Below are 14419 nucleotides of genomic sequence, written 5' to 3'. Positions count from 1 at the left end.
ACTTCAGAGGTAAGCTACAATCTTCTATGGGATCATTGCTTCAACAGAAGCACATCAGTCACTCCAGGAGGACTGCAGCCACTATTTAATCAGACTGCTACCAGCACCCTGACCAACAGGGTATCAGGTTGTATTCTGACTCTTTCAGAGTGCTGTTTTTTTTGTGGGTTTTTTCTATTGTACTGCTGCATTTTCATTTTAATTTCTTTAGTAAAGAACTGTTATTCCTATATTTTTATCTGGGATCACTTTGAAATCAAGATTATAATAATTTGGAAAGGGCTGTTGCTTACATTTTTATCAATTTCAATGGAGGCTTCTCCTTTCCTTAGTAAACACCTTTCCTTTTAAATCAAGACACCCCAGATTCCCGGTGACTTCTAGACAGGGACTTGGACAGAGGGACCTTCAAACTCAACGTGCTCATTCCTTGTTTTCTCCCAAACCAGGATTTCCCCATCCCAAACTTTGGCTGGATGGATGAGAAGGCTGCAAGGAAGAGGAAGATGCCCCAGAACATCCAGGCAGGTGAGCAGGAAGTCAGTGCCCCTTTCCCCCTCTCTCCTGCTCCATCTCCCAGCCCAGCCTGGCCCCCGGCTGCAGGACAACCCCGCTGCCGACGCCGTCCTGCCGGGGACGCACTGGGGGGATCTCCTTCCCCTTCCCTCTGGCACGGAGGCAAATCCCATCCTCTCCTTGTCCTTCCTCCCCCAGACAAGGAGCTGAGGATGGAGACCAGGGAGGACAAATCCCCACGGCAGAACCTCGTGGAAGAGGTTGTTTTGAGTAGCTCCACAGTGCAGGAATCCAGTGGGGAGGGAAATCCCCAGAGATCCCGCAGGAGGAGGGGCTCCAAATCCATCCCAGGGTGCTCTGAGGAGGAAAGACCCACCCTGTGCCGGGAAGGCGGCCAGAGATCCAGCCAGGGCTCTGAGCTGGTGGTCCATGAGCAGCTTCAGGATGGGGAGAAGCCCTACAAGTGCTTGGAGTGTGGGAAGAGCTTCAGCCAGAGGAAAACCCTGATCCGCCACCAGATGATCCACACTGGAGAATGGGCCTACGAGTGTGGGGAATGTGGGAAGGGCTTCAGCTTCAAGTCCCAACTTGTCATCCACCAGCGCATCCACACTGGGGAGAGGCCCTATGAGTGTCCCGAGTGTGGGAAGTGGTTTAAGACCAGCTCCAATCTCCTCCTGCACCAGCGGATTCACACGGATGAGAGGCCCTTCCGCTGCCCCGACTGTGGGGAGGGCTTCAAGCGAAACTCCCACCTCATCACCCACCGGCGCATCCACACTGGGGAGAGGCCCTACAAGTGTGGGGAATGTGGGAAGAGCTTCATCCACAGATCCAACCTCAATACCCACAAACATATCCACACTGGGGAGAGGCCTTACAAGTGTACCCAGTGTGGGAAGAGCTTCTCAGACAGGTCTAACTTTGGCAGACACCAACGGAGGCACCGGTAAGGGAAGCCCTGCAAGTGCCTCAAAATACATGAAGAGCTTTGTGCACTTCTGCAGCTTCATCTGCCCATGGAGAATCCACACTGGGAAGAGACCTGGTGATCCGTGTTCCCTGGGATCCATGCTGGGAAGACACCTGTATCTTTTCCTGCCCATGGCAATGTCATGATGTGGGATCAAAGAATGTGAGACTGTGATCATGGTCCATTATATTCAATCCCATCTCAGGTCATTGCCAGAGGCATTGCCAGAGGAAAAGGACTCCCTCTCTCTCAGCAGAGAAGGGTGTCCTTTCTTGGCAGGAGGAAATACGTGTCCAGGAAGAGTCAGTTGGTGGTATTTTAGTTTTCCCTGTGAATGGTTTGTCTTATCCTTTCTGTTACCAAAATTGTTTCTGTTCCTGTTTTTGCCTTATCTCGTTGCTGTTCTCAATAAATTGTTCTTATCCCAGCCTGGGATCTTTGTCTTTTGTGCTTTCCATGGGAGGTGGGAGGGAAGTGAGCAGCAGCACGGTTTCAGCAGGAGCAGGAAATTGAGGAATGCCATTCCTGAAGCCCAGCCCATGGAAACCGAGCATCCCAGCTGGTGCCAGGCCTGGTTGCCATGGCAGCAGCCTTGGGAGCGGGTCCCTGGCTGGGGGCTGCGGGAACCTCTTCCCTCTGGTGCCCAGGGCCAGGAGTGGAGGGAGCGGCTGGAGCTGAGGCGGGCAGGTTTAGGCTGGATGTGAGGAAAAGGTTTTTCCCACGAGGCTGCTGGGGCACTGAATAGGCTCCCCAGGGAAGGCTCCCAGCTCCAGGGCTGGCTGAGCTCCAGCAGCGTGTGGCCAGCGCTGCCAGGCCCAGGCTGGGATTGTTGGGGTGTCCTGTGCAGGGCCAGCAGTTGGACTGGAGGATCCCCATGGCTCCCTCCCAACTCAGCCAATTCTGTGGCTCTGGGATCCCATGAGCCTGGGAATGGGACTGCAAATGGTTGCCATGGCAATGGACTCTGGCTCCAGGTCTGAGCTGGTGTCCATGGCAACCACCCCTGGCATGGGGTCTCCATGGAGCTGCCAAGGGACTGACCATAGCAACAGGGCCTGTGATGGTTGTCATGTAAATAGCATAGCAACAGGGGGCTGGTTATGGCTGCCATGGAAACAGACCATAACAATGGGGCAGATGTTGCCATGGGAACAGACCACAGCAGGGAGACAGCTCTGGCCAGGAGCAGCTCCTGAGCACAGCCCAGCAGGGCTGGGGCCCTGCCAGGGCAGCTCAGGGACACAGAGAGCAGGCCCAGACAGAGCTGCCAGGGGCTCAGCACTGGCAGGGGCTGTGGGATGTGCCAGAGGGGGCTGTGTCCCAGCAGCACCTCTGTGGCTGTGTCCTGGAGGCCCAGAGCAGCTGTGATGTCAGAAAGGGGCTGTGTGACAGCTCCGAGTGGGCTGTGTGAGGTCACAGCTGGGGCTGTGACATGACAGAGTTTGTTGTGTGAGGTCAAAGAGCAGCTACAGCATCATAGAGGGGACTGTGTGACATCATAGAGATGGCTGTGACATCATAGCATGGCTGTATGTCATCATAGACCTGGTTTTGAGGTCAAAGTATGTGCTGTGACATTACAGGGTATCTGTATGACATCACAGAGATGGTTGTATGACATCACTGATGGGGTTATGACATCACAGAGCTGGCTGTGACATCATAAAGGATGGTGTGAGACCATTGAGCAGAGACTGACATCATAGAGGGTGGCTCTGTGACATCACAGACCTGGATGTGACGTCACAGAACAGACTGTGACATCACAGGTTGAATTTTTGACATCAGAGTCTTCTGTGACATCACAGTACAGCTGTATGACAACACATGATAACATCCCAGAGTTGGCTCACTTAACAGAGGTCAAACTTAACAGGACTTCAGTTATACCTTAACCTTAACTGAAACCTCCAATGCCACAATTTAGTAAAACAACAGCATTTACTGGATTTAACCCAATTTATAACCTATGACTTTTTGATTTAACAGAGGGATAATCCTTAACAATATTCAACTTAGCTTATAACTTATATTAAACTTTAAAAAGAGCAACACTAGGCAGCATTTAACTTAGCTTTTACCTAATGACTTACCCTCACCCACAGGCCTGACTGACTCAGATCTCCAAGGCACTCCAGCCCCTCCCAGAGCAGCATTTCTGCCACATTTGCCAGGGCACAGCACTGGTGTGTGCACACAGACACAAAGAGGCAGTGCAAGGCAGCTGTGAGAAATTCCCCTGCAGGGCAGGGAAATGCTCCCTGCCGATGCTTTGGCATCTCCCCAGCGGGCCAAGGGCTGAGCCTGGAGGAGTGGGGGGATCGGCCCAGGCTCCGTCCTTGTTCGGGGATGCCCCGAGTGCAGCAAACGGGAGAGTTCCCGGCTCACAGAGGCCCCACTCCGAGGGAGGTGGCTGGCCCAGGAGAGCTGCAAGGGGCTCCTTTTGGAGCGCTGTTTGTAGGGCCCCAAGAGAGGGGCTTCAGGCACAGCAATGTTTCATCCTGGCCGCACTTGGCATCAACAGCTTTCTTTGCAAGGCTGAGAACAGGGATGTTGTGCCACGCAGGGAACAGAAACAGTTCCCAGGGCTGCTCCTGAAGCAAGCAGGAGCTGCTTGGGCAGCAGTAGTGCCTGGGAGCAGACAGTGTTTCTGATGAGCTGCAGAGGAGCTGAGCCCAGGGGCTGTTGGCCAAGGCCCAGGCCCAAGGAGCATTTCTCAGCTGGCAGGGCGGCCTGAGAAGGGGACGGGGGAATGCACCAGCACAGGGCCCCATGGAACCAAGGGGCCATTGTGACACTGCAGGGCCCCATGGAACCAAGCAGAACATTCTGACGCAGGGTGGCTCCATGGAACCAAGCAGAACATTCTGACACTGTGAGGCTCCATGGAACCAAGGATCCATTGTGATACAACAGGGCCACATGGAGGCAAGTGGACCACAGTGACTCTGGGGGCTCCGTGGGACCAAAGGTCCATTGTGACACTGCGGGGCTTCATGGTACCATGGACACCATTGTGACAATGTGTGGCTTCGTTGCGCCAATGAGTCCTGCCCCTGCACCCTCACACAGGCTGAGATGGACACTGCTGGTTTCTCTGGCAGGCTCTCTGAGCCCAGCCCAGCTCCCTCCAAGCTGTCCCAGCTGCCCTGAGCTCTCAGCAGCAGCCAGGGCCTCTCCCCAGCACAGCCCAGCCGGCTCTGGCCCCACAGCTCTGCTCAGGGCCGGCTGCTCTGGGCACTGCCCCACGGCCTCAGCCCCTCTGCAGGGCACAGCAGCAGCTGCAGCTCAGAGAGGCCTCAGCCCCAGCCATGGGGGAAGGTGCTTGGCCAAGGGAAAAGGAGGCTCCCTGGGTGCCCTGCTCCCCTCTCCCTGAGGTGCTGAGAGCTCTGCAGCCCCTCCTGCCATCCCATCTGCCCAGGCCAGCACAAGAGCCCTGGTCTTGGGGCTCTCAGGAGCTGCTCCTGCTCCAGGCCCAGGGCCCATTCCAAAGCTGGGATAGCCAGAAAGCTGTGCCCATTTCTGTTCATTCCTGTTCTAAGGAGGACGGATCCTCAGCCACCTGGAGAATGCTAATGAATTTTGCTACTCCAGAGGCCACCTCTTCCTTGGGCTCATGGAACCAAGAGGCCCCTGTGACACTGCAGGGCCTTGTGGAACCATGCAGAGCATTGTGACAGAGCAGGACCTTGTGTCATGATGGGGCCATTGGGACACTGCAGGGCCCCATGGAACCAAGGGGACAGTGTTGCTCCTCAGGGACTCATGGAATGAAGGAAACATGTTTGACACCATGGTGCCCTTGGGACCAAGAGGCCATGGTGACACTGTGGAACCAAGGAGAGCATTGCTGCACTGTGAGACCTCATGGAAGCAAGGATCCACTGAGACACTGCAGGGTGTTGGGGGACCAAGGTGCCATTGTGACACTGTGGGGCCCAAGGATCCAAGGGACTTTGTTACACCAAGGGGTTTCATGGAACCAAAGGGACACTGTGACCCTGGGAGGCCTCATGGAATCCTGGAGACCATTATGACACTCTAGGGCCCCATGGAACTGTGGTGACACCAGGTTGGCTGGGAGTGTTGATGTGCTGCAGGGTAGGAGGGCTCTGCACAGGGAGCTGGACAGGCTGGATCCAGGGCCCAAACCCAACAAGGTGAGGTTTAACAAGTCCAAGTGTCAGGTCCTGCACTTTGGCCATAACAACCCATGCAACATAAAGGCTGGGGACAGAGTGGCTGGACAGCAGCCAGGCAGAAAGGGACCTGGAGCACTGATGGACAGCAGGCTGGGCATGAGCCAGCAGTGTGCCCAGGTGGCCAAGGAGGCCAATGGCTCCTGGCCTGGATCAGGAGCAGTGTGGCCAGCAGGAGCAGGGCAGGGATTCCTCCCCTCTACTCTGCACTGGTTGAGCAGCACCTCAAGTGCTGTGTCCAGTTCTGGGCCCCCAATTTAGGAAGGCCATGGAGGGGCTGGAGCGTGTCCAGAGAAGGGCAACAAGGCTGGTGAGGGGTCTGGAGCACAAGTCCTGTGAGGAGCAGCTGAGGGAGATGGGGTTGTTTGTCCTGGAGGCTCAGGGAAGACAAGGTGTGTCAGTGTACAATTCGGACTTGATGATCTCCAAGGTCTTTTCCAACCTTGCTGATTCTGTGATTCTCTCAAACCACCCTTGGAGCAGGTGCAGGATGAGCCCTAGGCCTCCTCTTCAGAAGGTGCAGCAGCCCAGGTCCCTCAGCTTCTCCACACAGGTCCCAAAGCCCATCCTGTCAGTCCTGCAGAGCCTCTGCAGCTCCTCCTCATTGCCCAGAACAGGGAGCCCCAGAGCCAGACACAGCAGCCCAGATGTGCCCCCCTGGCCTGTGCTGCCTCTGGCAAGGGAGCAGCACGAGGCCCTGCAGGACCCTGCAGACAATTCCTGAAGCACTTGTAGGATGATCCTGCTCCCCAGGGGACATTCCTGTGGTGCCAACTGGGGAACTGAAATGGGGAGTATGGCCAAAGAGGAAAGGGCAAACAGGGATGGGCTGTTAGCAGGGCAGGGAACAGGGGTGGGCAACAGGAAGAAATCTGGAGCAGGGAAGAGTAAAGAAAGCAAAGGTGAAGCAAAGGAAATGCTCAGGGCAGTTTGGGGGTGGCTGCCAGGCAGCCCTGGCTCTGAGCAACAACGTCTGCAGTGGCACAGGAAACTCACAGCTCATGGGAACAAACTTTCTGTGTGACTTCAGAGGCCACAACAAACCTGAGTGGTTTCCCTCCTGTCCCCCAGCCCTTCCTGGCCCCAGGGGCTGACGGCATTTGTGCTCCCTCAGGTTCATCTCCCCACAGCACCATGGGGGTGCTGACGCCTGCTCTGGGCAGTGCAAACAGGGGCTCCTGAGCCAGTGCTGCCGTGGCTGTGCCTGCAAGGATGCAGCACCTCTCTGAGCTGGGGGAGAGGCCAGGGCTGCACAGGGGGGATGTTGTTGGCAGTTCCATGAGGACGCTCTGGGACGCTGCCCTGGGGTGTCCAGCGCAGTGGGGATGGATCAGTCCCTGCTCTGCTGCTCCTTCCCGTCTCCCCCAGGGACCTTGCAGAGCCCCAGCCATGCTGTTTGCCCCCAGCCTGCCCACGGCCAGCCTGGGGCTGCTCATGGGGGTTTTCTGTGCTGAGCTTTGGCCTGGCCGTGTTCTTGAGAGAGCCTGGGCAAGGAGCCTGGAGCCCCCAGGCCCTGCCCTGAGGCATCAGCGCTGCCCCAGCAGTGCCCATGGCCTGTCCCTGCTGCAGCCCCGGCACTGCCACCCCCAGGGCTGTGCCCGGCCCCGAGAGCACTCAGGCCCTGCAGCAACACCAGGGCCAGGAGGGCAGCGGGGCAGTGGCACGGGAGCAGCACTGGCAACACCAAGTGCTGCTGCTCCTGGGCACAGCTGCTGTGCCAGCACTGATCTGCCCCCAGCTCTGCACACAGACACTGCTGCTGCAGCTCCAGAGAAGGGAACAAAAGGGGCATCTCTGCAGAAAACTTTGCTGGGAGATCCTTTCGTTCATTTAAAGCCACCAAGAGCACAGCCCCTCATAGACACAGTCTGTGGCCTCAGGAAAGATGGAGAGAAACAAAATGAGAAATGGCACAAAACAATGACATTTTATTGAAGACAATTTTAAAACACAAAACTAAGTAAATGAACCTCCTAAATGAAACCACCAAGAAGTATCAAAGATAAGTTTTATTACAAGTTATTTGCAGGAATTGGCCAGCAGTTTAATGTTTCTGAAATGATCCAGTGGTCATTCTCCACACTGCAGCCTTGAGCTCCTGGTTCCTCAGGCTGTAGATGAGGGGGTTCAGGGCTGGAGGCACCACTGAGTACAGAACTGACAGTGCCAGATCCAGGGATGGGGAGGAGATGGAGGGGGGCTTCAGGTGAGCAAACAGGAGAGTGCTGATAAACAGGGAGAGCACAGCCAGGTGAGGGAGGCAGGTGGAAAAGGCTTTGTGCCGTCCCTGCTCAGAGGGGATCCTCAGCACAGCCCTGAAGATCTGCACATAGGAGAAAACAATGAACACAAAACAGCCAAGTACCACACAGGCACTGACTGCAATGAGCCCAAGTTCTCTAGTGTAGGAATTGGAGCAGGAGAGCTTGAGGATCTGTGGGATTTCACAGAAGAACTGGCCCAGGGCATTGCCATGGCACAGGGGCAGGGAAAATGTATTGGCCGTGTGCAGCAGTGAATAGAGAAAGGCACTGGCCCAGGCAGCTGCTGCCATGTGGGCACAAGCTCTGCTGCCCAGGAGGGTCCCGTAGTGCAGGGGTTTGCAGATGGACACGTAGCGGTCGTAGCACATGATGGTCAGCAGGGAAAGCTCTGCTCCAAGGAAGAAGAGAAAGAAAAAGAGCTGTGCAGCACATCCTGTGTAGGAGATGTGTCTGGTGTCCCAGAGGGAATTGTGCATGGCTTTGGGCACAGTGGTGCAGATGGAGCCCAGGTCAGTGAGGGCCAGGTTGAGCAGGAAGAAGAACATGGGGCTGTGCAGGTGGTGGCTGCAGGCTACGGCGCTGATGATGAGGCCGTTGCCCAGGAGGGCAGCCAGGGAGATGCCCAGGAAGAGGCAGAAGTGCAGGAGCTGCAGCTGCCGCGTGTCTGCCAATGCCAGCAGGAGGAAGTGGCTGATGGAGCTGCTGTTGGACATTTGCTGTGGTTGAACACAGGGACCTGTTCATGAAGAAAAAGAGCAGTGACAAATCAGGAGAGGCTGGGAGTCACCCAGCCTTGTTCCTGCTCTGTGAAAACTTCACCCAGGTCCCTGACTGAGCTCCAGCTGTGCTGTCTGAGTGTGCCAGGAGCAGCCAGGCCTGTGCCTGGGGACTCTCCAGGAGCCATCCCTGCCCTGCTGCCCTGGGTTTGTGGCCATGCAGGAGAGGGAAAAGGCTGGAAATTCAGGATTTGTCAAGGGCATCACTCGTAATGCAGGAAGGCTTGTTGCCATCTGCACACACTTCTAAAGTATAGCAGGAGTTGGTTTTAGGAATTGTTTTACTGCCCACAAATCATTCCTGGTTCTCTGAGGTCAGAAATCCCCAGCATTTCTGCTGCACTCAGAATTTCCCACTGAGAGATGTGAGAGGCAAAGGATTCCCTGTGGCTTAGGGAAGGTGAGGGGCTGGATGGGCTTGTTCCCAACTGCCCTGGGTTTGCACCTTTGGCTGGAATCAGAGCACAATCACACTCCTGTGTCACCCTGGCATAAACCAGACCCTGCCCAGAGCAGAGGGATCCCTGAATGTCTCACCCTCTCTAAAGGTCTCTGGGCAAGGGCTCAGCACCCCCCTCTGCCAAGGACACTCATGGCTCCCTTGGCAGAGCCAACAGCATTTCCTCAGCTGTGGCATCTCTGCCCTTCCCCGTGGGACATTCAGGGAACTCTGAGAGGCTCTGGCACAGATTTGCAGCCAGGAGGGCAGCTCAGAGCTTGGAAGGACACAGCAAAGAGATGCCCAGGTGTGCCCATGATGGGATCTCAGGGAGGGGGCTCAGCTCATTCCCCTTTGCCATGGACTGCTTTGCCCACAGCCCCACAGGTCACAGGGAAGCTGGGACACCCCATTCCCATGGACACACCTGCCTGGCAGCAATCCCAAGGGCAGGGCCTGACTCAGCTGCTGCAGATGCCAGAGCCTCCCTGAGAGCCCCAGATACCAATGACAATATCAGAGCAGTGCATTTAGGCTGTTTAGGAGCCTCCCAGCAGAGAGACTGAGCACCCAAACTTACAATTCTGGCATCTCTGTAAATGTTCCAACATTACTTTGCTGTTCCTGAAGTGTCCCTTTCAACTCAGAATATTCTGTGATTCTGGGATTACAATTCCTCTTCTGCTTCTCTCATCTCCTTCGTTGTCTATAATCAAAAGAGAAAAAAAACCCAAACCTTTGCAACAGTGTTAGAACAGTAAAGTAAAAAACAGACCTTTATTGGAAACTTCCATGTATCCCAGTGGGGATGGGGTGCACCCGGCCCCTTATTTCAACAATTCATTAAGGTTGATTAATTAGGATATTTAACAAAACATTCAATAGGAGATTCAGCTGCCCCAGTTACACACCCCAGGGTCAACCCACTGGAGTAGGTCCAAGGGTTTCTTTGCCCCACTTTTTGTTATGACTGCTCACATTCTGGTTACAAAACCAGATGTTCTTCTTGTAGCTCCTCTCCCTGATGATAAGACAATACAGTATTTCAGAAATCTATTTAGAAGATCAGATTATTGTTCTAAAATCTAAGAGAAAGGTTAGGAAACAGAGTTAATTAAGGATAATAGTTGTCCTTAATTATAATATAAATATAATATAATATAATAGTATAGTATAGTATAGTATAGTATAGTATAGTATACTATACTATACTATACTATACTATACTATACTATAGAATAATAGTTTAATAGAGTTAATTAAGAATTAAAATTTTATAATTACATAATAATAGTTTACAGATCTAAAAATATATTAATAATGCATAAAAAGCAAAAATCTTTTTGCTATCATCTCAACTTTCCCACCCTGCTTAAAGAGAGAAATTGAACACAGTCTCAGGAAAGCTCCTGATCTTTACATCAATCCCAGTCTCACCTTCTTTTGGGAAGTGTCCTCTGGAGCTGTGCCCAGGCAGGACTGGAGCTGGGAGCAGCCCTGCCCCACACAGCCCCTCTCAGCAGCAGCCCCTGCCCTGCTCAGGGTGGCTCCTTCCCCCCACAGCTTCTCCCCAGCGCTGGGAGCAGCTCCCCGGGCCGGCTGAGAGCTGTCCCTGGCAGGCAGCAGAGTCCCTGCCCCAGCACAGCGCCCTGGGCTGCAGGACCCTGCTCTGCAGGACAGCCCTGGGCACCCCTGGCTGCCCTGCACAAGGGACAGGCAGAGAATGTACTCACAGAGTCTGTAGGCACTGGCATGTTCCAGCTTTAGGAGATGCCTCCAGGAGCTGCAGCTGCATTGTCCTGCAGCCAGAGGCTTCCTGTGCCAAGGGCTGGCAGGGATTCTGCCCCAGGCACTTCTCAGCACCTTCCCAGCCCTGACTGATTGAAGCTCTCTGTGCCTCTGGGCTGTGCCCAGGGTGGCTGCAGGCAGTGCCCCAGCCCTGCTGGGCTGGCAGAAGAGCTGCTCAGCAAGAGAAATGTGCTTTTGAAGCTCTTCTTGGTTTCCAGGAGCTGCCTCTGTGCCAGGAGCCCGGCCCAGCTCAGCAGCACAGACACAGCAGCAGGACTTTAATGAGCCTCTTGGGGCTTTGTGCTGAGGCCCTGAACATCAGTCCCTGACAGGGAGGGGAAGAAAGCTCTCAAGAACTCCAAGTCAGAATCCAACTCCAAAGTTTCTTTCACTTTTAATGGGTCCCACTGAGGGATGTGACTGAGAAAGTGTCCCCAGGCCCCAGGCAGAGCAGAGAACTGGAGGCACTGATGACAGCTGGGGACAAAGAGAAGCCAAGGCTTGGTGCCCTGGGCCACAGCAGCCAATGCTGTGCCAGCAAGGGCTGTGAGGAGACACCTTGTCCTGAGGCCCTGGGGCCTCCTGGCACAGCCCCAGCAAGGCTGGCCACTGTCACCCCCTTGGCCTGCCCTCAGCATCCCCCCTAGCCCACATGCCAGTGGCCTCAGGGATCTGCTGGAAAGAGTCCCTGGGGAGCCTTGCTTAGGAATGGCTCTGGGGGCTCCTTCATGCTCCCAGGGACTGCAGCTTTTTCAATGGACTTTGGCTTTTGCTTTGGAGTCTCTGAGAGCTTTGTGCAATCCTGGCCTCCAATTATCTGCTGTAATTAGTCCCTTGAGAGGCTTTGTCAGTAACAACACTCAGTGGGGCTCATTAATGCTTCAAGGTACTTCAGGTTCTTAAGGCACTTTCCTTTTTCCTTCCCACCCTGAGTCTCTGAGAAGTTTGTGCAATCCTGGCCCCAATTATCTGCTTTAACGAGTCCCTTGGGAGCTTTGCATTGACACTCAGTGGGGCTCATCAATACTTTGAGATACTCAGGGCTTTTTCAGCTACTTTGGATTTTCCTTCCCACACTGAGTCTCTAGGAGGTTTTTGTGCAATCCTGGCCTCCAGTTCTCTCCTCCAAGGAGTCCATGAGGAGCCTGTGTTGGGGATGGACCTCAGTGGGACCCATTAATACCTGGAGACACTTTGGGTTTTTCCTCTGACTTGGACTCCTGGAAGGGTTTGTGCAATCTCCTCTCAGGTCCTGAAGTTGAAGGGCTCAGCTCCAAATGCACCACGGGACTCATTAGGATCAAGCAAATCCTAACAAACCATGGCTGTGCCTTGATTTCCCTCTGGTCTTGTTCCGTTCTTAGGAAAGTTTCCTACAACAGTTATGGAGAAATAGTTCAAAGATCTTCTAAGAAATATCTGTTCCTATTTTAAAGGGTGTCTTTCATTCATGTTCTCTTTAGAGCAGAGGTGATTGCAGCATTCAGTGATGGATATTGATCCAGGGTCTCTCCTAAGGAGGTCTGGCCAGCTCAGAGAAGCTGTGCCTTGAGGTCTGACCCAGTGGGGACAACCTTGCTCCACATTCCCCAGCCCCATCCTGTCTCTCCTCACTCTTCTGGGACCTGCTTTGCTCACAGAACTGGCTGCACTCAGGCAAAGAGGGGTTTTCCTTCTTTGATTTTAGCAATCTAAAACTGCTGAGTTTCCCCATGGAAAACAGACACCCTCCTCAAGTGTGTGCCAAGGCCAAGGTGCCACCAAGGAGGTTCCCCTTCCCCAAGGCAGAACCACACAAGGAATGTTTCAGACACACAGGGAGTTCTACAATAAACACAACCCCAGAGTTGTCTGCAGGCAGAATTAGAGCAGCTGCTGAAGGACAGACAAGCTTTGAAGTCCTTGCAGCTGAAAGCACCAAGTGGGTTGTTGGGAGGTGTGTGAGTGAGGCAAGAGTGAGGGAAGGGAAATGCAGAGAGCCCTGGAAGTGTTTCTGTGCAGACAGGCTGCTGCAAGGGCAGCATTTGCCTTCTCTGGGGGGAACTGTGATGGAGGTAGGGGTAGAGTGACCTCCCCAGTGACCTCGAGATGTCACACAGCCACCTGGGATGCCACAGCCCACTCAGTGGTGTCACACAACCTGCCCTGGGATGTCACACCACCATTCTGTGATGTCACATCTCTTCCTATATGCCACAAAAACACCTTGTGATGTCACATAGCCTCCTGTGATATCACACAGCCACATTTGATGTCATAGCTCACTCTGTGATGTCACAGTCAGCACTGTGATGTCATACAACCTGTCCTGAGATGTCACATGGCTCTTCTATGATGTCACTGCCGACTTTAGGATTTCATATCACCACCATGTGGTGTCACAGTCTGCTCAGTGATGTCACAACCCTCTCTGTGATATTCTCTATCTAACCTCTGGTGTCATAGTCCTCTCTGTGATGTCACAACCCACTAAGTGATATCACCCAGGCCACACTGTGATGTCATGCAGCCACACTACAATGTCACAACCTGCACTGTGATGCCACAGATCTCCTCTATGATTCCGTAGCGGCTCAGAGACCTCACACAACAAACTCTGTCATGTCATAGCCCCAGCTGTGACCTCACACAGCCCACTCAGAGCTGTCACACAGCCCCTTTCTGACATCACAGCTGCTCTGGGGCTCCAGGACACAGCCACAGAGGTGCTGCTGGGACACAGCCCCCTCTGGCACATCCCACAGCCCCTGCCAGTGCTGAGCCCCTGGCACCTCTGTCTGGGCCTGCTCTCTGTGTCCCTGAGCTGCCCTGGCAGGGGCCCAGCCCTGCTGGGCTGTGCTCAGGAGCTGCTCCTGGCCAGAGCTGTCTCCCTGTTGTTATGGTCTGTTCCCATGGCAACATCTGCCCCATTGTTATGGTCTGTTCCCATGGTAACCATCACAGCCCCTGTTGCTAAGATCAGTCCCTTAGCAGCTCCATGGAGACCCCATGCCAGGGGTGGTTGCCATGGACACCAGCTCAGGCCTGGAGCCAGAGCCCGTTGCCATGGCAACCATTTGCAGTCCCATCCCCAGGCTCATGGGATCCCAGAGCCACAGAATTGGCTGAGTTGGGAGGGAGCCATGGGGATCCTCCAGTCCAACTGCTGGCCCTGCACAGGACACCCCAACAATCTCAGCCTGGGCCTGGCAGCGCTGGCCAAACGCTGCTGGAGCTCAGCCAGCCCTGGAGCTGGGAGCCTTCCCTGGGGAGCCTGTTCAGTGCCCCAGCAGCCTCGTGGGAAAAACCTTTTCCTCACATCCAGCCTAAACCTGCCCGCCTCAGCTCCAGCCGCTCCCTCCACTCCTGTCCCTGGGCACCAGAGGGAAGAGGTTCCCGCAGCCCCCAGCCAGGGACCCGCTCCCAAGGCTGCTGCCATGGCAACCAGGCCTGGCACCAGCTGGGATGCTCGGTTTCCATGGGCT

The 14419-nt window shown here is 54.6% G+C and overlaps 1 protein-coding gene across 2 annotated transcripts; it reads right to left on the bottom strand.

Annotated features, from left to right (window-relative positions):
• Positions 1 to 7594: 7594 nt before the first annotated feature.
• Positions 7595 to 11751, bottom strand: LOC147646434 (olfactory receptor 14J1-like). Of its 2 annotated transcripts, XM_086873501.1 has the most exons (3): positions 10901 to 11751; positions 9748 to 9873; positions 7595 to 8688 (listed from the first exon to the last, which is right to left on the bottom strand). In XM_086873501.1, exons 2-3 carry the CDS (start codon positions 9776 to 9778, stop codon positions 7733 to 7735), a joined length of 987 nt encoding a protein of 328 aa, XP_086729627.1. In that variant the 5' UTR covers positions 9779 to 9873; positions 10901 to 11751; the 3' UTR covers positions 7595 to 7732. The 2 variants fall into 2 exon arrangements, with proteins under 2 accessions (XP_086729627.1, XP_086729628.1); XM_086873502.1 differs by lacking the exon at positions 10901 to 11751 and having other exon boundaries at positions 9748 to 10299.
• Positions 11752 to 14419: the final 2668 nt, after the last annotated feature.

This window comes from Cyanistes caeruleus, unplaced genomic scaffold (genome assembly GCF_971803275.1).
Source record: "Cyanistes caeruleus unplaced genomic scaffold, bCyaCae1.hap1.1 HAP1_SCAFFOLD_99, whole genome shotgun sequence".
NCBI lineage: Eukaryota > Metazoa > Chordata > Aves > Passeriformes > Paridae > Cyanistes > Cyanistes caeruleus.
This window is presented reverse-complemented; position numbering and strand designations above follow the sequence as displayed.

Coding starts and splice junctions, on each gene's coding strand:
- LOC147646434 (XM_086873501.1), bottom strand. CDS start 9,778: ATGTTGGAACATTTACAGAGATGCCAGAATT. Junction 8,689..9,747: donor TTTACAGAGATGCCAGAATT/GTAAGTTTGGGT, acceptor CTTCATGAACAG/GTCCCTGTGTTCAACCACAG.